This window comes from Rhinatrema bivittatum, chromosome 3 (assembly GCF_901001135.1).
Source record: "Rhinatrema bivittatum chromosome 3, aRhiBiv1.1, whole genome shotgun sequence".
In the NCBI taxonomy this organism is placed as follows: Eukaryota; Metazoa; Chordata; class Amphibia; order Gymnophiona; family Rhinatrematidae; genus Rhinatrema; species Rhinatrema bivittatum.
Genome location: NC_042617.1, coordinates 577463256 through 577475764, shown reverse-complemented (window position 1 = coordinate 577475764; position 12509 = coordinate 577463256). Strand labels below are relative to the sequence as shown.

Genomic DNA, 12509 nt, shown 5'->3' with positions numbered 1-12509 from the left:
ACACACCCTCACCAAATACAGAATACAAAATAAAGGAGCACAAATTAGAAAAAACTGAAATGGAAACCCCAAGAAGCCAGACTCTGTGTATTAGCAATGGAAAAACAGAACAACCATTCCTCATAAAACAAATAAAATCAAGAAACAAAGCATCAGTTATAATAGTAAACCATACTAATAAAATATTTTAAAACTACTGATAAATAGAATTTCTATTATTTAAAATCATATACATTTTTTACAATTTCCCAAACACCAATAAAATATTTCAAAACAGTACATATATCAAATAACACCCAATAATTAAAACTAATAAGGATTTTAAAAAGCCCCTGCTGTCCATACATGGGAGCTCTTGATTTCCAGTCACCCTGATATTGTCGAGGATTAGGAGGTTATCCTCTCTCTCTCACACATACTCACATATCCATTCTCTCTCACACATACACTGTCACATACATACACATTCATGCTCTTATACCCAACCATAACCTCTCGCTCTCACAGGCACTGACACACTCAGGCTCTAAGGCACTCTCTCCCCCTCCACACACACCCCCACACAAACTCTTACTCCCCTGGATTTTCTCATACACACTCATGCTCTCACTCTCACTGGCTCCCTCACATACACACAAACACACACTCCCAGGCAAGCTCCCACTCGTTCTCACAAACACACACACAGGCAAACTCCCAGTCATTCTCACACTGAACCCCAGGCAGGCTCCCATTCATTTTCACACCACTCCCTCCCCATCCCCCAGGCATGCACACATTCATTCTCACACACACAGACCCCCAGGCAGGCACCAATTTATTCTCACACACACCCATACACCACAAACAGGCAGGCACCTATTCTCACACATACAAACCCCAGGAAGACACCCATACATTCTCATTCACAGACACACCCTCAGGCAGGCACCCATGCATTCACACACATACACCCCCAGGCAGACTCCCATTCATACACATGCACACACTAAAGGCAGAGACCCCCTCTCTTTCTTTTGCCAGCAACCTCAGAGCCTCTCTCATTCTTCTGCTGCCACTGTCACTGCCGCTGTATGGCTATTGCGGAGGTGCTGATTGCTGCTACTGACACTGAAGCCCATTCTGCTGCCTCCTCTGTGCAGGCCCCATGGGCTTCCAGTTCCTCTATGCTGATCTCGTACATTGTGAGATCCGCATAGAGAAAGTGCTACTCTTGCACATTCCCAAAGATTACATGTGCCAATCAGTAAAAAGTAATTTATTTCTTTTTACATTTGCTGTCTGATCTTAGTTTTCTAATCGGTTGGTCACAGGCTTTTTTTTTTCCACCTTCCCTTTCTTATTTTTTTGCCAATTCCTTTTATAACATATTTATTTTCTCTCCATCTGTCTGCTTCCCTCAAACACACAGTCAGGTTCTCATTCTCACATGCTTTCTCTCTCTCACATACACAGGCACTCATTCTCACATGCTGTCCCTCATACAATCATTTATACACAGTCTCTCTTCTTGCACATGCTGTCTAACTCTCACTCCCACATGCTGTCTTGCTCAAGCACAGGTTCTCACTGTCACATGCTCTCTCTCATACAATCATTCCTACACACAGGCTCTCACTGTCACATGCTGACTCACACACACAGGCTCTCTCTCACTCCCACATGCTGTCCTGCTCAAGCACAGGCTCTCACTGTCACATGCTCTCTCTCATACAATCATTCCTACACACGGGCTCTCACTGTCACATGCTGACTCACACACACACACAGGCTCTCTCTCACTCCCACATGCTGTCTTGCTCAAGCACAGGCTCTCACTACCACATGCTGTCTCTCACACACACAAAGGCTCTCCCATGCTGTCTCTGCAAACATTTAGGTCTTCACTGCCACACACACACACAGTCTCTCAACTCATCTCATACACGCACACATACACACTGTACAAACCCTCAGTCTCTCTCTCTCACCTCTGGGCCTCCTCTTCACGGGCCACTGCAGGAAGGGCTCTGCAGCGGCCCCGGTCTTCTCGAGCCGCGCTGATCCTCTTCTGAACGTGGCAGATGCTCCTCCTCCTTCCGGCACGCGGCTGATGCTCCTCCTCTTTCCTGCCCGCGCGGCTCCGGCAACATTTTTCTTCCGGGGCCGCGCGGGCAGGAAGGAGGAGAAGTTCCTGCATTGGCTGATGCTCCTCCTCCTTGCTTCTCCTCCTTCCTGCCCGCGCGGCTCCGGCAACATTTTTCTTCCGGGGCCGCGCGGGCAGGAAGGAGGAGGAGCACCAGCATGTTTAGACGCGACTGTACCACGGCCCTGCGATCTTCTTGCTGTGTGTATCTGCCATTGGGATGACGTCCACCGGCGGCCATTGGCCGTCAGCGGCTCGGCGCCCCCTAATGCTCAGCGCCCTAGGCGATCGCCTAGTTCGCCTAGTGCTTCCGCCGGCCCTGAGCTGGATACATTTAAATATAATCAGACATTATATTTTAGATCTAAAGATACTTGTCTTTCATAACTTTAGACTTAACTGTCAATATTAACAAAAATATAGCTGGTTATGTGGCGAAGTGCTAGGTATTAAAAAAAAAAAAAAAAAAAAAGAAGAGATTTCCGACCTACATGCTCGAACACAGCCCCTCCTTCCTCCCTCCTTAGTTCCAAAGGTTTGGCCCTGCGTGGTCAAGCTTACACTATCCTCCTGAAGATTCTGCTAAAATTACGGTATTGGGAAGGTATGAGGATAAGGTTTGGGATAGGGAGGAGGGGCCGAGACTGGCACTGGTCCTGACTTTTATTAACTTGTGAGTTATCTGTCTAAATGATTTCAAATATTAACCTCTGAGTGATAGTAAAAATATTTTCCCACTAATGGATCTAGTGAATCGAATTTTGAACCCAGGAAATCAAAGGTTCCGTAGATGCTACAAGCTATCCCCTGGTTTCATTATCTCTTGTGATAACAGGAAACATATCTTGGATGATGAACGTGGCCAAGGGCAGGTCAGTATTTATACAATGCAGTCTCTTGCTGCTGGGAGCCAGGGTTTCCTGCCAGGCACCTTGGAACTAGGACTGGGAGAAGTCCGTTTGTTTGCCACATGCTAATGTGTTTTACATAGAGCTGATGTGTGGTTTTAGTAATGCAGTACTTTTCTATTTTTGCCTGCTTTCAAAACATTTGTGCGGTTAGTCAGTTATCAGCTCTCTGTTTGTTTAAGGACTGCGAAACCAAAATAGTTTTAAGCTTAAGTATAACTTACAGCATGACTCACAGGGCAGCAATCAAATTGGATAATACCCTAGTGCACAACACTTTCTCTCTAGTGACCAGAAACATGGAGAGAAAAAGTGAAAATAAAACTATTAGTGCAAATATTAGCAGCTCCAGGAGATGTAGAATTTGCTTTACCTGGATGAAGATCTGTACCTGGTTGACTGGTTAGGCCCGGGAGAGATTCCTGTAACTGATAAGTTGATGAGGAGGAGGTTCCATCCACCGTGTTATTGGAGTTCATGTACGCGCCATATGTTGATGTTGAGTAATACTGTGCATACTGGTTTTGGCCAAAAGCTGTGTAAGAAGGATAATCCTGGAACAGTGAGAACAATTTATGAAGTCAGGGTAGAAAAAGGAGTCCTTTCTTAAGTTCTGGTTTACAAAAGGATTAGGCACTACTGGGCACTGAAAAGAGGCTAATATCAGGTTACTGTAGGATTCGGTATCCAGTTACTGTCGAAGTAAACAAGGCAACTGAACCAAAAAAAAAGTAAATCCTTTAAAGCCAACCTACAAATACAAAAAAAAATGAAAGAAATGGCATAGTTCAGTTGGCATATATTTTTTGTAGAGTGCCTTTCCTGAAAAGTCCCATAAATGTATAACTGCAGGTTTTGTATACGTACTTATTTTGTGGTTCACTATTCCATTAACTCAAAACCCTACTGAAAAAGATAACCTGCTAGCTGTTGTGAACAACTGTGTACAAGTCTATCCCATCTCCCCTTCTCCCTCACTTCGCAGGGGTAGGGGATTCCACCTTAACCATAGACCGGGGGGCTTGGCACGTACTGTACGGCCTCCATCACACAGCGTTCAAAGTCTGCCTGGTTATGACAAGTGAAACCAAAATGCCTTATGGACAGAAAGCAATACTATTGATACGGTTTGATCTTACAGGTAATGTAAGCATGCAAGTATATACTTGCCAACTTTATTTGAGGGACATATAAAAAGCTGAAGGAGTCGCACATACTGCTTGAAAAGGCGTGTGCAGGCTCTCTCTGACTATGTTAACTGCCACCGTCAGTAATTTGAGTGCAGAAACGGTGCAGACAAAAGCCTTCATTAGAAATGGCCAGGTTAGTTGTGATCTGGCTCAGATCCTACCTTGGGTCTCTCTCAATTCCCGGCTGCCTCGGCCTGCTGAACCTTGCCAGGTGGAAAATTCAGCTCAGGAAGGATTTGACCTGCACCAGATCAGTGCCTTTAACAGCAGAACCAGGGCATATCACAGAGGTGATGAGGTTATGCTGGAGATTGTCTGCCCCTTGAATGATGACCCTTGCTGGTATGACAGTGGTACAGCGGGATTCAGTTTTGGAGATTTACCTCACAGTCTTCAACCAACTCACCCAGGCACTTGTTCTGGGGAGCAGGGAGGAAATATTTAAAAAACAAAATGAGAAAAAAAGCCCAAAATCCAAAGAAGAAAACCAGAATTTACCTGATCAGGGAAGTTTCCAGATTTTGTTATGGTGATGAGACAGATTCTGTGACCTGTCTTTAAAAATGTTTCTGAAGTTTTGATATTTGAGGGACTGAGTCGTAGGGTGGAATTTAAAAATGGATGAAAGATACATGCACTCTGTCCTGGCTTGACTAGCCATGGCCTGCATGGACTGTAGAAGAAATATAAATCGGCTGTACTTTCAAAGTTCAGCCCGGTCATGCCAGGGACAGTCCTTGAACGAGGGCCCCGCACCATAGGCTCCTTCTGGATCCCTGCGATCGCTGATCCCAAGTCTGCTTCCTGGAAGGCATGGGGGGAAACTAGCATGGGATAGCGGTTGCAACCCTAAAGGGGACACAACAGAACCGGGGTCTGGGTTCCATGTGGGAATTTGATCTTCTTTAGGTAAATGTGCATAAAATCGCTGCTGGCAGAATGGATGGACCTGTTTGGTCTGTATCTGCTGCTATGTTACTAAATCGGGACGGTGGATACCACTGCTGCACAGCGACTGGGACTCCTAACCGCCCCTCCCCCCCTCCCCCCATGAGCTGTGAATGCACCCTCTGCACCCCCAGGCTGGTCCTCACACATATTTCATGATAACCGGGCTAAATACATTTTTACGGACATCCATATCTGTACGATGAGATAATAATTATCATCAGAAGAATTTCTGCTTTTCTGGATACAAAGAGCAATATGTGTATCATACCTGCTGAGAACTACTGAAGTTTGTTGAATTGGAGACTGAATTATTTGCATAAATACTGGATGACGGGGTAAAACTGGAACCTACATTTAAAGAAAAAAAAAACCATGGTGGGATGAAGCTTTTGAATACATGGGAAAAGATAATTACAATTTGTCATTACATAAATGGAGAGAGATCACCTGATAATATGGATTAAAAAAAACAACGCAGTGTTGAGCTAGTGAGGTTGTAGGAGACATTGGCTCATTAGCTGTCTGGATGCAAGGACCACACATTGAAGCTGCAGTTCTTACACCATGAAAGGGGAAGGTACCCTCATTTAAGATAAATTGGAGAAAATATTTTTTTACTCAACGCATAATTAAACTCTGGAGTTTGTTGCTGGAGGATGTGGTGAAAGCTGTTAGTGTAGCTGAGCTTAAAACAAGGTTTGGACATGTTCCTGGAAAAAAAAGTCCATAAACTATTATCCCTGGGATAAGCGGCATGGAATCTATTAACCCTTTTGGATCTGGCCAGATACATGTGACTTGGATTGGCCACTGCTGGAAACAGGGTACTGTGCCTGATGGTCCTTTGGTCTGACCCAGTATGGCAAATCTTATGATTATTCTCCCACTCCACATATACTTAGCCCACTTGCCTTTCTGTTCACATTTTAGCATCTTCCTGTGGTTCTTTTGCAGTTAACTTTGCTTCTGATTCAAGTGTTGTTTCTGAAAACGTAGCTATGAACAGGCCAGCAGAGTCCCAAGAGAGACCCGGGTAATGTCTTGCAATAGGTTTGTTTGGTGCACACCATGAAAGGCATGAACCTCACACGTAAGCCAGGGTAGGTTAGGTACAATATCAATCTCTCAAATGTACTGCTAGTGCTGCTGTATGTAAATCTTGCACTATGTCAAAGAGATTCCTTCTGGTCTTAATTGGAGTAATATTATATATTACAGACAAGGTGTGCTTGGAAGTTCTCTTTCATCAAGCCACTGGTGCCCAATACAATTTGGGATTTTATTTTCTTTCTTTCTGTTACATTTACTTGGTCTCTGATTGTATCTTCTGATACTTTATGATCTTCTGTTTCTGCATACCAGGGTACAGAATGGTCACTCAGCTCAGCACTTCTATTAGCAAATCCATTCTTGTGCTTTTCTCCTTTACCACAATGCCTGATTTTCTTTCGTCAAGCTTTTTATTGGCTGGAGTGGGAATGTTTCAGATGATCACAAACCTCCTCATGCTCTGCAGGGCTGTTATCCCAATATTTCTAAGGTACAGTTATGTTTATAGTGCTTACACAGTTTCCAGTGGATCAGCTGTGCACCTTATTATGCCTTTCTGTAAACAGGGCTTCTGACATCAGCACGTCACACCCAAAAAACAGAACTGCTTCCAGATCTGTGCTACAGAATCTGCATTACTCTGTTTTGCTGGGGGTTTTTTTTCGATGCGTGCTGTGAACCACCTTGCCCTTAGTCCACTATTCTGTTCTGCAATTTAAAAATCCCTTATCTCCAGAAGAGAATAGCCAACCTGCCGAGCAGGGTTTTAAACTGGGATCATCAGGGATAGGTGAACCGGAGGGAAAAGGGCCACATCTGGAAAACTATGTGCACTCGTGTTTCATACTATGGGAAATAAAGTCCTGGGTCTAGAAGCAGCCATGGAAGAGGCTGACTTGGATGTAGTGTCTGTCATGGAGACGTGGTACACAGAAAACCATGACTAGGATATAGTTATACCAGGCTGCAATCTATTCAGGAAGGACTGGGTAGGAAGAAAAGGAGGAGGTGTAGCACTATATATAAAAAATAATATTAAAGCAACATAATTTCAGGGCCTTTGAGGTAAGGAAGAAGCACTATGATTTAATCTGTAAAGAGAGAATGGAACATTTATTTAAACTGGTATAATATACAGACCTCCATCACAGACAGAAGAAATGGATAGAGATTTAATGGAGGGTATTAACAAAAGTACCATGAAAGGGGGATTTCAATCTGCCAGATGTTGATTAGGACATTCTGTCTACAGTGTCTTCTAGAAGCAAGGAGATGCTGGATTCACTGCAGGGAGCACTGCTCCAGCAAAGGGAAACCGAACCCAAACGGGAGGACGCGATACTGGGAACGGTAGTTCGGGTTTTGTAGCGGGCGATCATCTGGGGATCCAGTAATAACCGGATGGCGTGCTTCAGTATTAAAGCCAAGGAAAACAATGTTCATTCAAAGACGAGGGCCCTAGACTTCAGGGAAACTTGGTTAAAATGGGGAAGTACCTCAAGGAGTCGTTAGCTGGATGGAAGGATGGAGGGAGGCAGAAGAGCAGTGGGACATAGCTAAAAGGGATATTAGAAGAAAAACTAAGCTTTTTGTGAGGAAAGTAAATAAAGGAAAAAAGAGGATGCTATGGTTTTCTAAAGAAGTGGCTGAAAAGGTAAGGAAAAATAGGATGGTGTTCATAAGTACAAGAGATCAGGGAACGAGAAAGACAGGCGACAATATCAACAATCTAAACAGAAGGAAAAATAGCAAGTATGATAAAATGGGGGAAGGGAACAAGACTTCTTTTAGATATGTGACTGATAAGAGGAAGTGCAAAAGTGGCATTTTGAGACTCTGAGGTGAAGGGAATGAATAAGTAGAAACGGATGAGGGAAAAGCAAAATTACTTAACCATTAATTCTGATCCGTATTCACTGTGGGAGGGGCCAGGAGCAGAACCACATAAAGTGAACGCAACTAGGACTGGAAGGGAGGAAAACCTCTATCGATTTTCTGAAAAGTGTGCTTGTGAGGAGCTAACCGAAAAAGTGAAGGCGGCAATAGGACAAGGTGAGATATATATTCCAAGACTATTAAGAGAGAAATTCTGGCAATAAGGCAGACAGCCAGGAAGATTTGCCTGCAGATGTGTAAACTATACAGCCCTAGACTGCTTCACCCAACTCCTGTATCCTTACACCTCCTCAAGAGAACTGCATTGTTCACAATTAGCTCTCTTTTCCTGCCCTCCCCTCGGTTTCTGCAGATTCGGGAATAAGATACTGGTAACTCTCCATCTTGAGACGTCCTACCTTGCAAAGAAAACCTGTGACTATGGCAGTGCCTTGTATACTGAACTGGTCCTCTCGCTGTGGCCTCCGCCCCCTTTCTAACGCTCCTTCCCCTGCACCAGGTGCTTCCCTTCTCTGCTTGCACCCTTTCTAGGTCCATCTTCCTGCTTCCAGGGCACCCAGTAGTCCCACCTACAACTTCACCTTGTGTCGACTTTAACCTCTCCAAACCTCTATAAATCTCTACCTCTCTCCTGGAATTTCCCTGTGCTTAGTATAACTGCTAATGTGTAAAGAATTCGTCTATAAATTGTAATCTGCCTTGACACCAGCTTGGTTAAGGCAAAATATTAAACGTTTATAAATAAACAAACAAACCAACAAATAAATAAATAAATAGATCTAGCAAAGCTTGAGGAATGCTCTAGGGTCTAGCAGCAAAGATTTAATGCTAACAAGGGCATCATTTTGCATTTAGGATGCAAAAGACTACGCGAGACGTACAGTATGGGGGACAAATTCCCCTAAGGATGATAGATGAGCGGAATTTGGGGGCGATCGAATCTGATGATTTTAAGGTAGTCAAAGAAGTGGATAAGATGATGACAAAAGCCAGAAAGATGCTTGGGCTGCATAAGGAGAGGAATGGTCGGCAGAAGAGGTGAAATTGTCCCTGTATAGGTTCCTGACGAGACCTCACTTGGAATACTCTGTACAATTCTGGAGACTGCACATTCGGCTGGAGCTGGTCCAGAGGGTGGGTGCTAAAATGGTCAGTGAGCTTCATTCTAAAGCACATGGGGGAAAGACTTAAAGATCTGCGTATGAGGAAAGGAAGGATAGGGGGGATATGATAGAGACATTTAAATACCTCCACGGTTTTCATGCATAGGAGGCAAAACTCTTTCAACAGAAAGGAGGCTGTAAATCAAGGAGGTCATGGGATGAGGGTGGAAGGGGACAGACTCAGGAGCAATCTAAGGCAATATTTCTTTACAGGGAGGGTAGCCAATACTTGGAACAGCCTCCCCCTGTTGGTGGTGGAGACGAGGACAGTATCTGCATACAAGAAGGCATGAGACAAACACAGATGATGATTTGAGAGTGGGAGGTGTTAGTTGGTGTGGATTTTGATCTTAGTTACTGAATTAACATAAGAACATAAGAACATGCCATACTGGGTCAGACCAAGGGTCCATCAAGCCCAGCATCCTGTTTCCAACAGTGGCCAATCCAGGCCATAAGAACCTGGCAAGTACCCAAAAACTAAGTCTATTCCATGTAACCATTGCTAATGGCAGTGGCTATTCTCTAAGTGAACTTAATAGCAGGTAATGGACTTCTCCTCCAAGAACTTATCCAATCCTTTTTTAAACACAGCTATACTAACTGCACGAACCACATTCTCTGGCAACAAATTCCAGAGTTTAATTGTGCGTTGAGTAAAAAAGAACTTTCTCCAATTAGTTTTAAATGTGCCCCATGCTAACTTCATGGAGTGCCCCCTAGTCCTTCTATTATCTGAAAGAGTAAATAACAGATTCACATCTACCCGTTCTAGACCTCTCATGATTTTAAACATCTCTATCATATCCCCCCTCAGTCGTCTCTTCTCCAAGCTGAAAAGTCCTAACCTCTTTAGTCTTTCCTCATAGGGGAGCTGTTCCATTCCCCTTATCATTTTGGTAGCCCTTCTCTGTACCTTCTCCATCGCAATTATATCTTTTTTGAGATGCGGCGACCAGAATTGTACACAGTATTCAAGTTGCGGCCTCACCATGGAGCGATACAGAGGCATTATGACATTTTCCGTTTTATTCACCATTCCCTTTCTAATAATTCCCAACATTCTGTTTTCTTTTTTGACTGCCGCAGCCCACTGAACCGACGATTTCAATGTGTTATCCACTATGACACCTAGATCTCTTTCTTGGGTTGTAGCACCTAATATGGAACCCAACATTGTGTAATTATAGCATGGGTTATTTTTCCCTATATGCATCACCTTGCACTTATCCACATTAAATTTCATCTGCCATTTGGATGCCCAATTTTCCAGTCTCACAAGGTCTTCCTGCAATTTATCACAATCTGCTTGTGATTTAACTACTCTGAACAATTTTGTGTCATCTGCAAATTTGATTATCTCACTCGTCGTATTGCTTTCCAGATCATTTATAAATATATTGAAAAGTAAGGGTCCCAATACAGATCCCTGAGGCACTCCACTGTCCACTCCCTTCCACTGAGAAAATTGTCCATTTAATCCTACTCTGTTTCCTGTCTTTTAACCAGTTTGCAATCCACGAAAGGACATCGCCACCTATCCCATGACTTTTTACTTTTCCTAGAACTCTTTGTATTTCCTGCTATAAAAAGTGCATTTGCGACTTGCGACCTGTGCAGTATCTGCGATGTTTCGTTGTACTCGGAACTACCTAAGGCTACACACGTTTGACAGGAAATACAGAGTGCTAGAATAATTCAAAAGCTGTTCACTTCAGAAAAAGCGATGCTCACTTCCAAGCCACCTTTAAATCAGAAGCTTTTTGAATTTCCCAGCTCCACCTGTGCAGCAGCAGGAAGCACAGAGTTCATTAGAATGTTCTAGAAAGGACATGGGGTTCACTCAAATGGTGGCAAAATTACATACCTGGAACAGAATTTTACAAGTTTTATTGTACTCTTCACCGGACGTATTTTGTAAGAAGCAGATTATACAAACTGTTGCATAAATAAATAAGTTCTGAGAGCCTTGTAAAAAATTCTGAATTTTAGAGACAACGACAAGAGGGAGAAGGGACAGCAGATAGGAAAAGAGGAGGAGGAGAAATCGGTTTGAGAGCACTACCCCTTTCAAACCTGAAGGAAGACCACGTACGAAACTGCAACAATGCAGTAATTGTGGATGAGAAGAGAAGGGGGTGCGGAATGGTAGGAGGGAGGATGTAAACCTGACAAAATATCTAATGAAATGTGATTTTTTTTTTTTAATGAATGGGGATTGCAGTATTCGTAACTTGCACAACCTGCCAAAATACCGGAAAGAAAGAAAACGAGGGGCCCAGGTTGCCATATTATTTACAATGTATATGCAAAACCAGGAAATGGAAACTTGTCATCTGCAGATGGGTTTTTTTTTTTAGCTTATTGCATATGAATCATTCCGAGGAAACATATTCATTTGTCTGTCAAGCGAGCCCCTTGTCGGAAATTTCACTGCCAAGTTACTCAATAATTATTCATTAGCTGTGAGAATTCCACAAAACGTGATTGGTCCCAGGCCCGGGCATGTGTTCCCTTTTCCTTCCCACCCATGACAACATTGCAAGTCTTTACACAAACAGCACATGCTATACTTTGTTTTTTTTTAAATAAATCATTATGGAAGGCTGTGGTGTTGCACCTGACAGATGGTGGGTGTGACAAAGCTGAATTTTCTTTTCATCATGAATCAGGTTGAAAACTACAATAGACTGCAGAAAGAGGAAGATGGGCAACAATAGCTGGAAAATTAAGAGAAGATGGGAGTGAAGTCAGAGGTGCAAAAATTCAAATAGAAGAAAAATAGCAAATACAGTAATACGACGCACAAGACTTCTTGAAAGACATGTCAATGATAAAAGGAAGTTCAAAAGTGGCATTGTGAGAGTCAGAGGGGAGGAGCGGAATATGCAGAGACTGAGGAGGAAAACTGCTTTCACTGCTTATTATGGAAGGGCCTGGAGCAGGGCCACATAAAACAAATGCAAATAAGACTGGAAGTGAGGTAAACCTCAATCGATTTTCAGAGCACTGTGTTTGTGAGGTGCTAATTGAACTTAAAGGAGATAAGGTGATGGGCCAGATGGGATACATCCGAGGGTAGTAAGGGAACTCAGAAATGTCCCAGCAGCTCCACTGGTTGACCTTCTCAATGCTTCTTTAGAGGTGGGAGTAGTTCCAGAGGACTGAGAAAGGATGAATGTGATTCTTATTCACAAAAGCGGAAGTAAGAAGGAGGCTGGGAACT

At 43.4% G+C, this 12509-nt stretch overlaps 1 protein-coding gene across 14 annotated transcripts in view; it reads right to left on the bottom strand.

The window, feature by feature from the left end:
• Positions 1-12509, bottom strand: part of LOC115088383 (eyes absent homolog 4-like) — a 545124-nt gene that overhangs the window by 115167 nt on the left and 417448 nt on the right. For 9 of the 14 annotated variants that reach the window (XM_029596587.1, XM_029596586.1, XM_029596598.1 and 6 more), the window contains 2 exons: positions 5443-5522; positions 3407-3587 (listed from right to left, as the gene is read on the bottom strand). In XM_029596587.1, coding sequence (XP_029452447.1) covers positions 3407-3587; positions 5443-5522 — 261 coding nt within the window. The remainder of the gene's footprint in view (positions 1-3406; positions 3588-5442; positions 5523-12509) is intronic. The other 5 variants (XM_029596590.1, XM_029596589.1, XM_029596594.1 and 2 more) reach the window with 1 other exon arrangement.